This window comes from Oncorhynchus kisutch, linkage group LG26 (assembly GCF_002021735.2).
Source record: "Oncorhynchus kisutch isolate 150728-3 linkage group LG26, Okis_V2, whole genome shotgun sequence".
NCBI lineage: Eukaryota > Metazoa > Chordata > Actinopteri > Salmoniformes > Salmonidae > Oncorhynchus > Oncorhynchus kisutch.
The window spans coordinates 22,459,972-22,480,022 of NC_034199.2; the positions used below are offsets into that span (position 1 = coordinate 22,459,972).

General features: G+C 43.2%; 1 protein-coding gene across 1 annotated transcript in view; it reads right to left on the bottom strand.

Annotated features, from left to right (window-relative positions):
- The window catches only part of LOC109871192 (filamin A-interacting protein 1-like), a 43,799-nt gene that overhangs the window by 22,579 nt on the left and 1,169 nt on the right, over positions 1 to 20,051 (bottom strand). The window contains exons 2-4 of the mRNA XM_020462014.2: positions 1,639 to 1,848; positions 976 to 1,161; positions 592 to 770 (exon numbers count right to left, since the gene is read on the bottom strand). Coding sequence (XP_020317603.2) covers positions 592 to 770; positions 976 to 1,161; positions 1,639 to 1,809 — 536 coding nt within the window. The 5' untranslated portion in view covers positions 1,810 to 1,848. The remainder of the gene's footprint in view (positions 1 to 591; positions 771 to 975; positions 1,162 to 1,638; positions 1,849 to 20,051) is intronic.

Consider the following 20,051-nt stretch of genomic DNA (forward strand, 5'->3'; position numbering starts at 1 on the left):
CAAATGAACATTACTGTTTGAATAAATCATGATAATTAAAAAAAATATCAAATTGCGAACCGAACTGTCGTGACTAGCTACATTTGTTTCACTGGCACAATAGCGACCAATAAAAACATTGTTTCACACTGCCAAGTCAAAGGGTGTGTGTGTGTGTGTGTGTGTGTGTGCATGCTAACAGGTGTGTTTCTAAGGGACTGAGAGTTCTTAAGGAGTGAGCAGGGGTAAGGGTCCGTGAGTGAGGATAGTAGCTATGAGTACAGGCCTGAGGTTAGCAGCACTACACTGCTGCGCATATGAACACATTGTGGTCACAGTGGCCCTACACACTCACTCAGCCATGGAAATCACATTATAGACTACTCTCTTGGTTGCAACAGAGGAATCTGCAGCCCTTAAACTATGTTACATTACAGGGTACAGATGGACTGGTTCCAATGTCCTTAGATAATCTCCTCTGCCCTCTGATCTCTTTCCCTATGTGACCTCTGATCTGATAGGATAGATTACCCTAATATGGTAGAGCCCCTGTTCTTAGCCTAGGTAGCATGTCCAACACGGGTCCTGTTGCAGTTGGTGGGTGTCACTGACCTCTCGCGGTCCTGCTCCAGTAGACAGGTGAGGTCATCGCTGCGCTGCAGGAAGGCACGGTGCTGCTGGTCCTGCTCCTCCAGCCTGCAGAGGGCGCCACTGTGGGAGCACTCCACCTGCAGCAGCTGCTCCAGCATCCGCCTGTAGCTCTGCTTTCCAGTCTCCACCAGCCGGTCCAGCTAACACAGAAAGAGAGAGAAGGACTTGAAGACAGGGCTGAAGACACCGTGGCTCTCATTGCGTTGTTGGAAACGGGCAAAGGGTCAATGGTTTATCATTAGCTTTCTACTTCAAAACCCATGCCTTAAAGCCTATACAAGCCTATGTGTGACTGGTGGTTTTAACAGTGGCTGTGTTTTCAATCTAGCGTTAATCTCCTGATACCTCAGCCATGGGTTTCTCGTAGACATCCTGCTGTGGGGCCACCTGGGCCTCAGAAGCCTGGGCCTGGAGTGAGTCTCTCTGCAAGGCCCGGAGCACTTCTACTGGGGTGAGAAAGCCATACTGGGCCTCCAACAGAGCCAAATCCCTCTTCTCTGCTTTCAGGAACGTGATCACCTCGTCTCTGGCCTGGTGGGATGGACAGATGTAATAAAAAAGGAGGGATGCAGAATGATAGAGATGAAAAAGAGATTGCACTCCCAAGTCTTTCTTATGCAGCTGCGGTTTAGGCTGTGTGTGTGTCACGTTCTGTGAGGCATGTCTAGGAGTGTTTTACTCATGGTTTTAGTTAGTCACAATAGGCTCTTTTATTAGAGTCTGATTCATTCTGTTTCCTCTACAGCTCATCTACAGCTGGTCTCAACTCAGTTCGGAGCAAGTCTCCCATTGACGATGTCAATGTGCGATGTAACACTCGCATTTATGCTTAAAAGGATTTGGCCCTATTGTGGTTTGGCCAAGTCTGAGCTATGGGTTACTAGCCCGCATACTACCATCCTGATCTTGTTAGCTTATAGAGCACAGTGGTCATGATTGTGGATGAAACATCTACTGTAAACCTAGATCCAGAAATACTAGAACACAACTGTTCTGTCCTGTCCTCACCTGCAGCTCTCCCTCCATTATACTGAGGAGGAACACAAGGTCATCCCTGGACAGGTCTTTCCCCCTCTCTCCCCCCTTTCCTCCCCCCATGCTGTCCCTCAAGACGGTCCCCTTGAGGGGGTCGAGGTGGGCCACGGAGTTCTGTGAACCATTGCTGTTCCAGGCAGCCATGTTGGGGCTGTTGCTACGGGAACGTATCTGTGGATCCACCTGGGAAGAAGAGTGAGGGAGAGATTTATGGACAGGTAGTACAAGAGTGGGGAAGGAGAATAGGGAGGCAGTAAAGGGAGGTTAGTGCAGTGACAATAGATGGTGATATAATTTGAAGCTGAGCACTCAAGTAAGCCTATTTCTTGTTTGAATCAATGAACGAGTGCTTTGTGTGTATCAGTTACATGTTTGATGACTCTATTACAAATAATGTAAAGTGTTAGGCACCTTGTCATAACCAGCCGCCCAGGGCTAAAAAAAATAGCTTTAGCATGTTTGCTTATGTTGCTTATGTCACACTTATGTCATCTCATAGTTTCTCTGTTAGCACATAATTGACTGGGAGGTCTGGCTGATGGCTTGGCAGGCATAAGGAGCGTGCCAGAGACCAAGGGCTTAATTACTGACCATATGAGGAGATGAACCGTGTGTTTGTGCGTCTATGTGTAGTGTGTATGTGTTCTCAACGCTGACTCCCAACAGGTTACAGCAACAGCAAACAATGCTGGTCCAGCCACAGATTATATTAAGTCGGATATCCAGGCCTAATAGTATCTCTGCAGATCCCAATCTATAAGAGAATCATTTGAATACCCAGCCAAAGCGTTAACTATATTCAGGATTTTAAAGGCTCACACACACACAGCTGTGTGTCCCAAACCTAGCCAGTAGGTGGGCGCATACACAGAAAGCACACGTATGCATTATGCACACATGATAGGCCTGCTAACACACATGCATGTACACAAACACAAATTACACTAGAAACAGTTTTTTCAAAGTTCTACAACAGTGAGAGATGAGTCAGATGTTCCAACACAAGAATGGGGGAGTGAGGATTTAGGCAACAGCTGGATGTTGTCATCAAAACAGCCCATCTTTCTAAACAAGAGAAACAAACAGAATGGCTTATAGGAAAGGTGGATTATAGGTTATAGGAAAGGTGATTGTGCATGTGTGTGTGTGTGTGTGCGAGAGCTGTCTGCCTATCTGAGTTGTGATCCTCTCCGTATCAATTACTAAGACAGATGGTGCTATCTGGACAGAAAAGTCTAAATGGAATCTTTGGAACGTCCCAAGTCTGACATCACCACATTGAAATTTAAATGTAAAAGGTTTAGGGTTAGATAAGGGTTATGGTTAAGGTTAGGGTTAGGGTTAGGTAAGGGTTATGGTTAAGGTTAGGTAAGGGTTATGGTTAAGGTTAGGGTTAGGTAAGGGTTATGCTTAAAGTTAGGGTAAGGGTTAGGGTTAGGGTTATGGTTTATGGTGGGGACGTCCCAAGGATCTCGGATAGCAGAAGCTCAATCTGGACTCCCTTTCCTTTCTGGCATTCATCCCTCCACTCGTTTACTGGGATGGAAGGAATGATAAAGTAACACAGAGGCCTTTTATGAGGTCCCATTCTTACAGCAAGTACTTCCAACCTACGACTCATAGCCACACAGGTATCATCTTGTAGGACACACACAGCTGAGATCTACACACACACACACACACACACACATGCCTACATTGTGAGCAGACATATTTTGAGGTTGCTAGCCCACTACATGCACTTCTCTGTTCCCTATGCCTATTGATGTCTGCATGCACACACAGCACTTAAGCTTGGCCTAAGTGCTTATCTGGACACACTCACAGATATGCACTCATGCTTATACACGTATGGACATAGGCTTAATCTCTGCAGACAAATGCAGACTAATTTGCGCATACACAACACACACCTAATTGTAAGTGCCCAGTTGAGGGCTTTCCCCTTGCAGACAGACTGGCAACGCCCATTGGCTCCTTGGTTTATTTTCTTAACCATAGGGAGCTACCCGCGTCTCGCCTGTCTGCCCCGTCTCCACGGAAGGCCACCGGCTGCACCGGGATAAAAAATAATGAACACTTTGGAAAGAAAACATGGTCACAAGTGTGTACACACACCCTTTCACCACCCACCCATTAAATAGCTCCTATATTTTACATGGTGATACACTCACACACACTTTCACCGCTCGCTTGCCCTCTTATTAAATATCGCCTCAAACCCAGATGCCATTTTAAAGCTTGATTAATGTAAATGCACATTTATTCACTAACATTCTGAGTCATGTTATGTAACCATTAACGCTAATAAACCATAGAGAGGATTAGTACATGTTTAATAAACCATTAATAAATGTCTGAGAAAGTGCCTGACTTGTCCAACCTGTGTCTACCCATTCACTCCCAATAGCCCGATAATATCCACCTGTTGTAGGAGGCCTAGGTTCAGATTAAGGTTCCCTCCTACTCAGGTTAGGTGGCTAGGTGCCATGGTTATTAAGGTTATGTCCTACGGTGGTCACTTCTTAGGGAGGGTGACTGGGTAGTGGGTGATTCTCAAGAAACTGGCACTTGACAAAAAAACTTTGTGAGAAAAAAAGCAACACATTTTTCACCATAATTCCTCTTGAATCACTAAGATCTGTATTGATATCTTTCCTAATTATGTTTATTGATAAGGTATTATGCAATTTACACAACTACCAATGCAAAAATTCTCATTACCCCAAAAGTTTTCAAAGTACCAAAAAGTTATAAACAAATCAATTTATAATATTTTAACATCGCTCATTTAATGAAAAGGCCTCAGTTAAAAATAACACTGAAAACAAATATATTTTAAAGTAAACTATTAAAATGTTTTTGTAATTTTTCATTACCGCAACACACAACCTTTTCAGAATCTTGTTTTTTGTCAATTACTTGTGTATACAAGTACAGTCGTGGCCAAAAGATGAGAATGACACAAATATTAATTTTCACAAAGTCTGCTGCCTCAGTTTGAATGACGGCAATTTGCATACACTCCAGAATGTTATGAAGAGTGATCAGATTAATTGAACTTAATTGTAAAGTCCCTCTTTGCCATGCAAATGAACTGAATCCCCCAAAAACATTTCCACTGCATTTCAGCCCTGCGACAAAAGGACCAGCTGACATCATGTCAGTGATTCTCTTGTTAACACAGGTGTGAGTGTTGACGAGAACAAGGCTGGAGATCACTCTGTCATGCTGATTGAGTTTGAATAACAGACTGGAAGCTTCAAATGGAGGGTGGTTCTTGGAATCATTGTTCTTCCTCTGTCAATCATGGTTACCTGCAAGGAAACACGTGCCGTCATCATTGCTTTGCACAAAAAGGGCTTTACAGGCAAGGATATTGCTGCCAGTAAGATTGCACCTAAATCAACCATTTATCGGATCATCAAGAACTTCAAGGAGAGCGGTTCAATTGTTGTGAAGAAGGCTTCAGGGCACCCAAGAAAGTTGAGCAAGCACCAGGACCGTCTCCTAAAGTTGATTCAGCTGTGGGATCGGGGCACCACCAGTACAGAGCTTGCTCGGAATGGCAGCAGGTAGGTGTGAGTGCATCTGCACACACAGTGAGGCAAAGACTTTTGGAGGATGGCCTGGTGTCAAGAAGGGCAGCAAAGAAGCCACTTCTCTCCAGGAAAAACATCAGGGACAGACTGATATTCTGCAAAAGGTACAGGGATTGGACTGCTGAGGACTGGGGTAAAGTCATTTTCTCTGATGAATCCCCTTTCCGATTGTTTGGGGCATCTGGAAAAAAGCTTGTCCGGAGAAGACAAGGTGAGTGTCATGCCAACAGTAAAGCATCCTGAGACCATTCATGTGTGGGGTTGCTTCTCAGCCAAGGGAGTGGGCTCACTCACAATTTTGCCTAACATAGCCATGAATAAAGAATGGTACCGACACATCCCCCGAGAGCAACTTCTCCCAACCATCCAGGAACAGTTTGGTGACAAAGTGGCTCGGGGAACAAAACATCAATATTTTGAGTCCATGGCCAGGAAACTCCCCAGACCTTAATCCCATTGAGAACTTGTGGTCAATCCTCAAGAGGCGGGTGGACAAACAAAAACCCACCAATTCTGACAAACGCCAAGCATTGATTATGCAAGAATGGGCTGCCATCAGTCAGTATGTGGCCCAGAAGTTAATTGACAGCATGCCAGGGCGGATTGAAGACTTCATGTAATTGTCAATAAAAGCCTTTGACACTTATGAAATGCTTGTAATTGTCACGTCGTCATAACGAGGAGACCAAGGCACAGTATGATATGAATACATTCTTCTTTATTTAAACGAAGAACACTTAACAAAACGAACTTGACACTATAACACGAGTGCTGACATGCAACTACACATAGACAATAACCTACAAAACCAAAATGGAAAATGGCAACCTAAATAGGATCCCCAATCAGAGGCAACGACAAACAGCTGTCTCTGATTGGGAACCAATTCAGGCCACCATAGACCTACATATACCTAGACATACTAAAACCCCATAGATATACAAAAAACTCTCGACAATACAAAAACTAAACTAACCACCCTTGTCACACCCTGACCTAACCAAAATAATAAAGAATACAAAGATAACTAAGGTCAGGGCATGACAGTAATTATATTTCAGTATTCCATAGTAACATCTGGCAAAATATCTAAAGACACTGAAGCAGCACACTTTATGGAAATTCATATTTGTGTCATTCTCAAAACTTTGGTCCACAACTGTAATATGTACATATATTTGGATAAAGATTAAAAGGCACCCTATCAGGTTAATCTCAAATTACTTAAGTATACATTTCATTTTTCCTAATATTTCCTAAATGTCGGTGTATTGCGGTAATGATAATTAGTGTTGCATAGTTTGTCATTGAAAAACTACTGAGCTCTATTAGAGATTTAGTAACCCAATAAATCATCAAACAGTGTCATTGGTTAATCCCAAATGCCTTGCATAAAGGCACTAACAGACAGCTTGTGGTGGGCAGGGTGGCTCATATTCAATGTTATGACAATTCACGTTTCAAGTGTTGAAAACGTTTCTTTATTTGATCATAATGCAATTTATTAAAATAGTAAAATGCTATTTTAGCATAAGTATAAGTACTGTAATTATTTATTAACATTGTTTTGTGTTAGGACATGGATATGTGTGGTTCTAATGTATTTTAGATGGTTTCTAAATTGAATGGGATCCTATGGGCAAATGGCATAACATGATATTCCTATAGAATATCTAAATATGTAGGATATGGACCAAACGACAATATTGTTATATTCTAAAACAGGTACACATTTAAAAAATGGGGGATATCCTCCTTTACGTTCAGTGGTTGCTCCTTGCTGAAACACAAACTACAGATTGTGGTTTAAGTAAATTAAATGGGTTTTATACACCCATATTTCTTGACAATCTCTAATTTATAAAAAAAACAGATGTTTTACAAAATCTAAACAATAGGTGTAAGCAGTGCTAGTAAATATTTAAAGAAACCAGCACAGCACACCCATTGACTATACATTAGTATTATCTTAGTATTATTACAGAAATTAAGCTTCTCATTACCAAAACGGACTTAAAAATAATGAGAAATTGTAACGCTTGTCGTCTGGGGAAGGAGAGGAGGACTAAGGTGCAGCGTGGTAAGGGTTCATATTTTACCAACGAACAGTCCTGTAAGGTGCAACACAACACTAAACAGAAAATAACCACCCACAAAACACAATGGAAAACAGGCTACCTAAATATGGTTCTCAATCAGGGACAACGATTGACAGCTGCCTCTGATTGAGTACCATACCAGGCCCAAACACAGAAATAGAAAATCATAGACAAACTAACATAGACAACCCACCCAACTCACGCCCTGATCATACTAAACAAAAGACAAAACAAAGGAACTAAGGTCAGAACGTGACAGTACCCCTCCCCCCCAAAGGTGCGGACTCCGGCCGCAAAACCTGAACCTACAGGGGAGGGTCTGGGTGGTTGTCTGTCCACGGTGGCGGCTCTGGCGCGGGACGTGGACCCCACTCCACCATAGTCTTTCTCCCCCTCCTTAACCGCCTCCGTGGCCTCTTAAGAGCGGCGACCCTCGCCGCCGACCTCGGACTGGGGACCCTAGCCACGGGTCCCGAATGGACAGGAGATTCCGGCAGCGCCGGACAGGCGGGAGACTCCGGCAGCTCCGGAGTGAAGGGCGATTCCGGCATCGACGGCATGACAGGCGGCTCTGGCAGCTCCTGGCTGACTGATGGCTCTGGCAGCTCCTGGTTGACTGACGGCTCTGGCAGCTTCTGGCTGACTGGCGGCTCTGGCAGCTCAGGACAGACTGGCGGCTCTGGCAGCTCAGGACAGACTGGCGGCTCTGGCAGCTCAGGACAGACTGGCGGCTCTGGCAGCTCAGGACAGACTGGCGGCTCTGGCAGCTCAGGACAGACGGGAAACTCTGGCAGCTCAGGACAGACGGGAGACTCTGGCAGCTCAGGACAGATGGAAGACTCTGGCAGCTCAGGACAGACGGGAGACTCTGGCAGCGCTGGGCAGGAGGAAGGCTCTGGCAGCGCTGGACAGGCGGAGAAGACGGAGAGACAGCCTGGTGCGGGGGGCTGCCACCGGAGGGCTGGTGCGTGGAGGTGGCACCGGATAGACCGGACCGTGAAGGTGCACTGGAGCTCTTGAGCACCGAGCCTGCCCAACCTTACCTGGTTGAATGCTCCCCGTAGCCAGGCCAGTGCGGCGAGGTGGAATAGCCCGCACTGGGCTGTGCTGGCGAACCGGGGACACCATGCATAAGGCTGGTGCCATGTACACCGGCCCGAGGAGACCAGATGCGCTGAGCAGGCTTCATGGCACCTGGCTCGATGCCCACTCTAGCCCGGCCAATACGAGGCGCTGCAATGTACCGCACCGGGCTATGCACACGCACCGGGGACACCGTGCGCCTCACGGCATAACACGGTGCCTGCCCGGTCCCTCTCGCTCTCCGGTAAGCACGGGGAGTTGGCTCAGGTCTCCTACCTGACTTAGCCACACTCCCCGTGTTCCCCCTCCCAATATTTTTTGGGGGCTACCTCTCGGGCTTCCAACCGCGCAGCCGTGCTGCCTCCTCATACCACCGCCTCTCAGCTTTCGCTGCCTCCAGCTCAGCTTTGGGGCGGTGATATTCCCCAGGCCAAACACAGAAATAGAAAATCATAGACAAACTAACATAGACAACCCACCCAACTCACGCCCTGACCATACTAAACAAAAGACAAAACAAAGGATCTAAGGTCAGAACGTGACAGAAATGTGTGTTTCGTTAATGAGGCCTTAGCTCAATCTGCAAGTAATAGATGACAGCCATAATGTGTCAGCCAGCAAATCATTAAAGCCCATTCATGCCTCAATGTTGGTAAAGTAACGGTTCTCTAAGTTTTTTCCAATTTGAGCTTTTTCATCATTTTGGTAATGAGAAGGTCAAGTGTAGTAAAGAGGGTGTTTCAGAATAAGTTCCTCATTCTGAAGACATATAAGTGAAGAAATGAAAGGAACTAAGGAATACTCTTCCAGATGATGCATCATGGTTGACTTGAAAACTTGAAAAAATTCAACTAGTATACAATTTTGATTATTTATAGACAAACTATAGCAACATGTTTTGTGTTTCATTCAAATAAGTTAGGTTTTTCTAAAGTAAAATGTTCTAAAATTATCTGAGAATTTAATCCGTTTCGGTAATGAGAATTTAAGGATAATTATTTTTAAATTCAGGTGGAAATTTAGAATTGATTTCAATTAAGAAACTGTGCCATAAACTAGGTATGCGATGGCCAAGCGGCATAGGAGGTATACATGTGATATGAGTAATGTAAGATATGTAAACATTGTTAAAGTGGCATTATTTAGAGTGCATTGTATAACGTGACTAGTGATCCATTTATTTAAGTGGAAGTGATTGGGTCTCAATGTAGGCAGCAGCCTCTCTCATTTAGTGATTTCTGTTTAACAGTCTGATGTCCTGATGGCCTGCTGAAGATGCATCATGGTTTTCTAACTCAATTTGCTACTGCCATGGTAAAACTGGTTTCATGAGAATCACCCAGGTTCCCTCTGGCAGTTTTCTGATCAACTCCTCGCGAAATGGAAAAAAACTATCATCACCACCCATTCTCTTCACCTCTCTTCTGTTAGAAAATGGCTAAGTTACCTCTTTCTCAGCAGGAGAGTTCATAACTTTTTTTCTCTCTCTCTTTCTGCTTCTATGGAGAGCTAGTAAATGTGCCAGACATATTGGAACGGATGTCCAGTAGGGCAGGGGTTCCCAAAATTTTTAACTTGGGCTCTCCTTCCAGGATTGGAGAAGAGGCTTTCTGTAAAACACTTATATTAGTGACACGAGTCCGAGTTACGTTTCAGACAGCGAACCATTACCACAGAGATCAAAGGCTCAAAGCAAATCTCAGCGCTGATTTATACGCCGTGGCCTACTGAGTCAGCTCTGATGGGGAAACAAAGTAGAAGGAATTAGCTGAACCGTCGTGACCCTTATGAAGTCATATGTTGATATGTAGGGGAGCTGTTTATGCCTATTTATGTGGTTTAATATTCTGATCCCGGGTCGTCTCAGGTTGAATCTCTAATACTCTATGCACATTCACTCAAGTTAGCTGACATCAAGTTAGGATTCTGCGGCCCTCAGAGAAGCAGGATTTTATGGAATCTTGGGGGTGAGGCAGTTTTCACAGATATGACGTTTTATTGTATCCTGTTCATGGTATGGCACCAGAGGAAAAAGTCATGCGCAATGAAGTGAAAAAAAAAACATGTCCACAATCCAGGAAATGTCTATGGTGAACAGTGTGAACTTTCTCCTACCTTTGAAACTGTACGAGAGAAAATCACAATTCATAGGACTTAACAAGCTGGCTGCCATTGTGATGAGTCACCTTGCACAAGAGGTTTGATTTGTAGGTTTTACTAGTCTAATACTGTAATATTGATCATTTCATACAATGGTTAGAGATTCTAAAGGCTTTTTACCACTTATGAATCAGTTATATGTGTAGTTTGTCTCTCTCTGTTTCTTGTCTTTGGAGAGTTCCCACTTCTGGCCTCTGGAGTTTCACACATGCATGGTTAGTGCTTCGTTCTCCCACACTAATATAACTGATACATATGAAATGTCCCTTACTTATTGTTATTATTGGCTAAACTGCCCTGTCAGAGGGTAATATATCTCTATATGATTCCCAATCATTTTACTGGTTATTTTCTTGGCTGGATGCAGTCTCTTGAACTTAAAATCACTCTTTCCGACTGTAGACCTCTCTTTTTCCAAGTAGAGTATGCCTGTCAATCACAACGGCGTAACATGGACTCAAGTGTGGAAAGCAAAGCAGAGTCCATTTGGATGTCAGTCTGATGTAATGAAATGTGGAGTGAGGATATAAGATGGTGTGTGAGTCCTCTCCTGCAAAATTAAGATTGTACTAAATTCTCTTGACGGAAGGTCAATCTCTGGATAGGGGGAAGCATTTGAAATTACACTGGTGTGTCTTTTTGCCTGTGTGTTTGCACGCTCACAATGTGAGACTGATGTGTATTTCTGTGGGATGGATACAGTATGCTTGCAAGGTAGAGAGAAGTTTGCAGTTTACGCATATCACATTCACGTACGCACACACACACCTGTGTTTGCCATCCATCCACAGCCATCAGATCCTACATTCTTCTGGCATTGCTTCAGAGTGCTACAGAGATGATTGATAGAGAGAGGATGGAGTGATCCTAAACATCAGACAGACACTACCTGTCAGGGGGAGAGGGAAAGTTTAAAGATGCGCTTTGGCCCTCAAAGACACATGGATCTCACATGCAACCATTCTGACATCACAGGTCAATGGTTTTATGACTCTGTACCCCTGCATTGTGAAAAACTCAAAGCTTCTTATTCTGGATGTTACCACGAGAGAGTGGAAGAGAACCAGCTGGGAAATGACAGTCCACACACACACACACACATTATTTTTTATTTAAGTAAGACATATTGGCAGTTACACAACACACACACTCACGTGCACAGGAAGGGGTGAGGAGAGAATGTGATGTTCTTGTCCCAGTGGATGTTAACCTCTGTCTTTGTTTAGAGAACATTGTGTCAAGTACAGTACAGTCACCCAGGGTTGATGGATATAAAGCCTTTAATGGGACGTCAGCTTCATGCCTTTTATCTTCGGCCCTTTAAAAAAAAATGTAATTATTGATAATGATAGTTGTAATTGTCAAATAGCTGGAGTATTTTATCTGTAAGTTCCGTTTGAATTTCTTCATCACTGTCTGGGCTATGAGGTTATGTACATGAGGAACTAGACTGGCCAGTAACTTTTTGCTGTGTTTATATGCAGACTGTTTCTCTCCGATCCTAATGGAAAACTTTCTATACTATAATACTGTAAACCCCCAGAGTGCACTGTGGTCTTGTGTGACATGCTTGTGGCTTTGGATCAGGAAATGTAGACATTAGCGAATCGCTCCCCGGGGCAAGCACACACACACTACCACACTGGAGAGAAAGGGTCAAATTTAACAGCACTTTAGAATTATATGTGTTGGCTTAGTGGCCCTGAATTGTGCTCACTCTGCTGCCAAAATAAATGTCAATACTCTAAACTCACAAGAGTCTTATTCAGTATAATACATTGAAGTATTTTGACACTTGCTTGAATAAAAAGGCTTGGTTATTCGTAACCACCTCTCTGCTTAGCATGTGAAAGCTGAAATGTGTTGGTCAATCCAATAGGGGGCAGTATTTAGCCAAATATTCTGCCGTCGTGACACCAGTGACTAGATAACTCTATCACCACAGATCTAAATCTAGTGGTTGATCCATGTCAGAGTTTACAACCTGCGCTCCCTGCCCTTTCCTGAAACTGCTTCATTTCCTAACCCCCCATAAAATATATATCTGCCTTTAAACCAAAGGAAAACAATCAACAAATGTGTTACCCCTTTCTACGGAAATTCTATGAGCAGAACATCTCCCCAGACGCGTTTCATCAATCTGACTTCTCCCACCGACTCAGACACTAAAGTGGTCGTTGACTTTGTGCTTTTGTAGGAGGCTAAATTTACTATTGATTTAACAATAACACATCTTCAATAGTGTCTTTAGGAGGAAGAAACTGCAGGCCTCAACATCACCAATATATCCTTGGACTGCAAAATAGGCGGTTGCTACTTGACCTGGGATGAAGTATAGATTTTTGTACCACTTCAAGTTGATTAAAAAGTCGGCTAGAATTTCTGAAACACAGAAACATGTTATTTTGCTGACCCAAAAGGTCAAAATGAACATCAACCATAATGAAAGAAAAGATGAGAAACACAGTCTGGTCAAAATGGGCCTGAGGGGATATCATATTGGTCAGTTTTAGCCTTCATAACTATCCCTGTACTAAGCTACTGACACACTAGTATCCAGGGGCGCAACTTTAGTTTTAGAAGTGGGGGGGAATAACTTTTTGTTTTTTAATCCAGTGGGATAAACACTCCAAACAGCCTACCCGACCGCTTGGAGGCGTTCGAATGGTCCTAAAGCACACTGTTGCCTCGTTTTGTATCACATTCCAATGATAAAACTGGGGGAGACGAAAATGCTATTTCAGAATGTGTGTTGGGGGGGCATGTCCCCCCTGTCCCCAGTGAAAGTTGCGCCCCTGCTAGTATCCAAGTAAGCCAGGAGAGTGGAAGACGGAATTGTGTTGATGATATGGATATTGGATACTGAATATTGGATATTGCTGTCGGACTCTTTTTTGAATGGAGACATCGGAAGTGTACTGTAACATCATAACATTTTGTATCTCCCTATGTTACGGTGTGGAAACAGTTTTCATGGGCACACATATCCAAAATAATGTATGGATTGCAAAATCGTATGCTTCTAACTGAAAGAGTAACTTTAACAAGATGAATCAAGCAACATGTATACTGTCATTAACAGAGTTCTTCAATAATGATGCAGTATAGTTGTTTGATACGCATTTGATGTTTAACTGTTTAATTAAGTGGGGAAATTATCACATAACATCAGCTGATTCAGGAAATAACTTTTTGAATGACAGTCAATAGATGAAAAGCTGGTGTGATACTGCACGTGACCGAACAACAGCCAAAGTGCGGGAATTCATGTTGATCTGGACAATTGACAAAACATTTTGGTGTCTATGTTGTCACAGCAGTCAAGATAATTAGCCTATGTTGTGGACAACATTATGTCAAGATTCCTGAGGTAATATTAATCAAATCAAATCAAATCAAATGTATTTATATAGCCCTTCGTACATCAGCTGATATCTCAAAGTGCTGTACAGAAACCCAGCCTAAAACCCCAAACAGCAAGCAATGCAGGTGTAGAAGCACGGTGGCTAGGAAAAACTCCCTAGAAAGGCCAAAACCTAGGAAGAAACCTAGAGAGGAACCAGGCTATGTGGGGTGGCCAGTCCTCTTCTGGCTGTGCCGGGTGGAGATTATAACAGAACATGGCCAAGATGTTCAAATGTATTATTACAGTCTGTGGATGTTTTCACTGTTTGTTTTCAGAGTTCAAATGGACCAACCAGGAACCTGAAAATGGCTTGTTTGTTTTTGAATAGAAATAGAAAAATAAAAAGTGGGTTGGTTTTAATTTTTGCATATAAAACCAAAAACAACTGCTTAATATTTAGATTTGCACATGGGGTGGGGTTAAATTTGGAATGCCTGTCATTGGTTAAGTGCACAGCCTACACTTCCTATCCGTTCAAAGTAGGAGTTCACCCTTCTAACACCATTCCATGAATCTATGAATCTATGATCAATTAATTCATCTATTAATAGCTCCCCATATTGTGCCACACTGCCAAGATAAAGTAAGATTTCGTGTGAATTGACTTAGTAATGAACTGCGGTTACTGTAAATGGTTAGCTGACTGATATATCCTAGCTACCTAACTAACCATGGGTAATCTTATTCAATGATGCCATACAGCCAAAACAACAGTTTTCATTGCTAGACTAGAGATATGCTGCTAGCTATAGTTAGTCAGTGGTTGCACATCTAACTAGCTGGAATAAAGCAAGGGTGTGAATAGTAGACGTGTAAATATATCATTTCATTGTTTACAGAAGGTCTTCAACTACTCAGAACTGTCTGATCAGCCTGATAGGGTGCTGTGGGTGTGTCCAGTTTACACCTGTGCAAATCCATGTGTGTATAGAAATGGAATGAAACATCCAACCACCGCCTCGAGGGTTGTGGGGTCCTGTCCAGAAGCAACCCCTAGCCCCTGCCCCTAGACACTTGTGGAGGTCTGAGAGGATTGGACAGGTGTAAACAATACCACCAAACTTCCACCAAGCCTTTTCGGTGGGGAAGGTGGAGCTCTCACCATGTCACCACCCATCAATCCCTCGCAGATCTCCACAAGTGTCTAGACTCTGGGCAGTAGGGGCTAGGGGTTGTTTCTGGACAGCCATGGGTATTATGGTAGTGCAGTCTGTCAGTCAGTCTGGCACTGTCTAAAAATGTTAAAGTGCAGTTAAAAACTAGTTTTTTTTAAATATATTTCCACACACACACTCTGAGATAGGGCCGGGATGATATCAGTGTTTTTTCCATGGCCAAAATGAAAACACAAAGCAGACCAAACTCTTTGGTCCTTTAAAAACCTGCTGTAGGTAAAATATTGTGTGCTATATCTAAATGTGACTCTGGATGACAACATAATGATGTTTGTTTCCAACATTAGGGCTCTTTTCCTAAAGAAGTTAAATCTGCATGTTTTGTTTCAGCCTGTTCAGATGTGATGGAACTTTTGGTCCATATCATGACGTCACACAATGTGACCTGATTATAATAGACCAATGACTGTTCGTCTGGGTAAGGGGGTGAGCTCCAGACAAATACTTGCTTCCTCTGTCCTTGAGAGAATCTCAATTGCATTTCCTTGATACGTCGCATCCTCTCTTCTCGTCTCCTTCCCCTCTCACCTTCTTATCCAATGGGGTTTGAGAAGGAGGCGAGGGGGAGGACGTAAGGAATCAAGGAAATGCAATTGAGATTATCCCCTTGTTTCCCACATTCCTCACCTCCCTCTCAAAGCACATTGGGGGAGAGGAGTAAAGCCAAGTCACATAATTAGTTAAATAAAGTCCACCTGTGTGCAATCTAAGTGTCACATGATCTGTCACATGATCGCAGTATATATACATTGGTTCTGAAAGTCCCCAGAGTCTGAAACACCACTAAGCAAGGGGCACCACCAAGCAAGTGGCACCATGAAGTCCAAGGAGCTCTCCAAACAGTTCAGGGATAAAGTTGTGGAGAAGTACAGATCAGGGTTGGGTTATAAAAAATATCCAAAACTTTGAACATCCCACGGAGCACCATTAAATTCATTATTTAAAAATGTAAATAATATGGCACTACAACAAACATGCCAATTGAGAGCCGCCCATCAAAACTCACAAACCAGGTGACAAACCATTAATAAGAGAGGCAACAAAGAGACCAAGATAACCCTGAAGGAGCTGCAAAGCTCCACAGCGGATATTGGAGTATGTGTCCATAAGACCACTTTAAGCCGTACACGCCACAGAGCTGGGTTTAACGGAAAAGTGTCCAGAAAAAAGCCATTGCTTAAAGAAAAAAATAAGCAAACACGTTTGGTGTTCACCAAAAGGCATGTGGGAGACTCCCCAAACATATGGAAGAAGATACTTTGGTCAGATGAGACTAAAATTGAGCTTTTTGGCCATCAAGGAAAACGCTGTCTGGCACAATCATCACCCCGAAAAAAAACATCCCCCATGATGATGCCCATGGTGGTGGCATCATCATGCTGTGGGGATGTTTTTCATCTGCACTGACTGGGAAACTGGTCAGAATTGAAGGAATGATGTATGGTGCTAAATACAGGGAAATTCTTGAGGGAAAACTGTTTCAGTGTTCCAGAGATTTGAGACTTGGACGGAGGTTCACCTTCCAGCAGGACAAGGATTCTAAGCATACTGCTAAAACAACACTTGAGTGGTTTAATGGGAAACATTTAAATGTCTTGGAATGGCCTAGTCAAAGCCCAGATCTCAATCCGATTGGGGGGGTGAATAGTTATGCACACTCAAGTTTTCCGTTTTTTCTCTTATTTCTTGTTTGTTTCACACAAAAATATTTTGCATCTTCAAACTTGTAGGTATGTTGTGAAAATCAAATGAAACAACGCCCCCAAAAATCTATTTTAATTCCAGGTTGTAAGGCAACAAAATAGTAAAAATGCCAGGGGGATGAATACTTTCGCAATCCACTGTATCTCAAGGCCATCAGACTGTTAATCAGCCATCACTAACACAGAGAGGCTGCTGCCTACATACAGACTTCAAGCCATTGGCCACTTTAATAAAGTGATCAATAGTTACTTTAATAATGCCACTTTAATAATGTTTACATATCTTGCATTACTCATCTCATATGTATATAGTGTATTTTATATTGTCTATGCCGCTCTGTTAGATATTGCTACACTGTCTGAACTAGAAGTACAAGCATTTCGCTACACTCACAATAACATCTGCTAACCATGTGTATGTGACCAATAAAATGTGATTTGATTTGATCTTGAATCGTATTGCAATGTCTGCATATGATTCCAAATCTGCCAGCTGAGAAACGCATTTTCTCATTCCGCTAAGGAATAATTTCTTAATTTGATCCTTGTTGGCTTTTGTAGGTATGGGTGTCATGGCAACTAGCTCAACAAATGCTAGCCTCAATGACCTAAATGGAGAGAGATTTTCCAGGTGACAAGTGAAGAGCTGGCAAGAGACAGTCGTCGCAAGTTAATCATTTAAGAGCTTAAACTGTACATTATGTCACATGTACAGTTGAGGCCATCTTTTTATCACTAAATTGAGTCGTGAAATGTAGTTTTTGTACTCTTGAATATGTTACAATGTATGAGATCTACTTTTTTGCCTGGCCGGTTTAAACCGTTATGGAAAAGTGGCGGAAATATGTCCAGGTTGGCATGTCCCGGTCGGCATGTCCCGGTCGGCATGTCCCGGTCGGCATGTCCCGGAATTGAAGATGACACGCCAACTTGCGCGAGTCCACTCCCTCCATATTAGACACCCCGGTCCCTGCTCCTCTCGTGTCCCTCCTCCACCTGCCTGTGCTGAAACAACAAGTAGAGCGCCTCTCCTGAGTCACACGAGCAAGTCCCCAAAGTAGTAAAAAAGTTTTAAAAAATATAAAGTGTATTTCGACTATCCGCATATCCCCAAAAATGCATGATATTATTTGAATAGTGAAGTCATTTCAAATGCCCATTCCTAATTAGGGGTAACTTACCTCATCCACTACCAATGGATGTTGAACTTATGCATACACTATATATCTCAAGTAAGGATTCAGTAAGTGAGGATACGGTCTTGAGTGATTAAAAGTGAGATTAACCGTGTTGAAGCAGCACATAAGCACAAACAAACAAACAAACACACGGGTTGATGCTATCCTGCAGGGCTGAGTGGTATCTTTAATCAGACTAATAGAGTTAGCCCTGTTAGTGATAAAGAGCTTTTCTCAGGGCACTTAGAGCTATCTGCCCTGCAGTGATAATCACCAAGAGTGTGTGTGTGTGTGTGTGTGTGTGTGTGTGTGTGTGTGTGTGTGTGTGTGTGTGTGTGTGTGTGTGTGTGTGTGTGTGTGTGTGTGTGTGTGTGTGTGTGTGTGTGTGTGTGTGTGTGTGTGTGTGTGTGTGTGTGTGTGTGTGTGTATTTTGAAAAGAGTCTACCTGGTTTTTATACGGTACTCAAAACCATTCCATGATTTTATCGTACATTTACAACAGCAACAGGGTATGTTGTACTACAGAGACAATTTCAGTGGGTGTGTGTCAGTGACAACATGGTGCCTGTCTGAGGCAGAATCAGCTCTATCCGGAAACCAGTCAATTGATCTCCAAAACCAATCACCTCTAGATTCCCATTAAAACCAGTCATCTCCATTGATCTCAATTAAAACCAGTCAGTCACCTCAATTTATTTTAGTATTGGCCCACTCTAAGGCCATTCACTTCCATTGATCCCTGTGTCTCTCTCCTGTGAACTCATTCACCCATAAGCCTTATCTGTGTCCAAAGCAGTTTCTAACCATCTGGACTGGATGAGGGGTCAGGGGTTAGGGGTCAGAAAAATAATGCATAATGTGGCAAAATTTCACCCCCCTCTGACCTTTCACCTTTTCAGGCTGTGGGCCTGCTCAGATGGAGCAAGACCAGGAGTGTGTGTGTGCGTGTTTGGTAGGACTGGCTGGCCCAGATGTGGTGTGTGTGTGGCGTACTCGTGATGTGTGTGTAGCAGGACTGGCCCAGATGTAGTGTGCGTGTGGTATATACGGTGTGTGTGTAGCCGAACGGACCCAAAATGGCAGTGACTTTTAGGAGTGACCTCTGTGTGATGCATCATGGGGGGTATTTTTACTTTTCACACGTCACACATGTATAAATCAGGGATTAATGTGCAAGTATTTTGACAAGAACAGGACAGGACAGTACATAACACAGCCTAGCCTAGCAGTGTTCCGACACATAAACTAGAACACTTTCAATCACCAAAACACGTTTGCTTTTTTGTGCTGTTATGTAGAGGCCTACATGTGAATGTGTTTAGCATCTTTCCTTACTTTCTAGGCTACAGTAGTTGTGTGTCACGCCCTGACCATAGAGAGCTTTTTATTCTCTATGTTGGTTAGGTCGGGGTGTGACTAGGGTGGGTCATCTAGGTGATTTATATTTCTATGTTGGCCTGGTATGGTTCCCAGTCAGAGGCAGCTGATTGTCATTGTCTCGGATTGGGGATCATATTTAGGCAGCCATTTCCCCATTGTGCTTGGTGGGATGTTGTCTATGGATAGTTGCCTGTTAGCACTATTGTTAGCGGCACGGTTCGTTTTTGAGATTTATTGTTTTTGTTTTGCTGAGAGTTTCACTTAGAAATAAAAAGATGTGGAACCCAGATCACGCTGCGCTTTGGTCCAGTTATTATAATGATTGTGACATTGTGTAGGGTACTGCATGTATTTGATCATTGATAGCATTCTTGCTAGTGGCTTAAATGTGATTAGCATTAGCCTTTCCTCCCAGCGGTCCAGCTGCTCTGAGGGGGTTTCATGCTAGTATTAGCATAGTGTGTTCTTGTTCTAGCATTAGAACATTATATTAATAGAGCTCTTTTCCTAGAGTCACCTCCAGGGAAATGTGATCCATCTGCTGTTCCATGGGGGGAAACCATATCCCTTGTACCCGATGCCCTCAGTAACCCTGTGCCC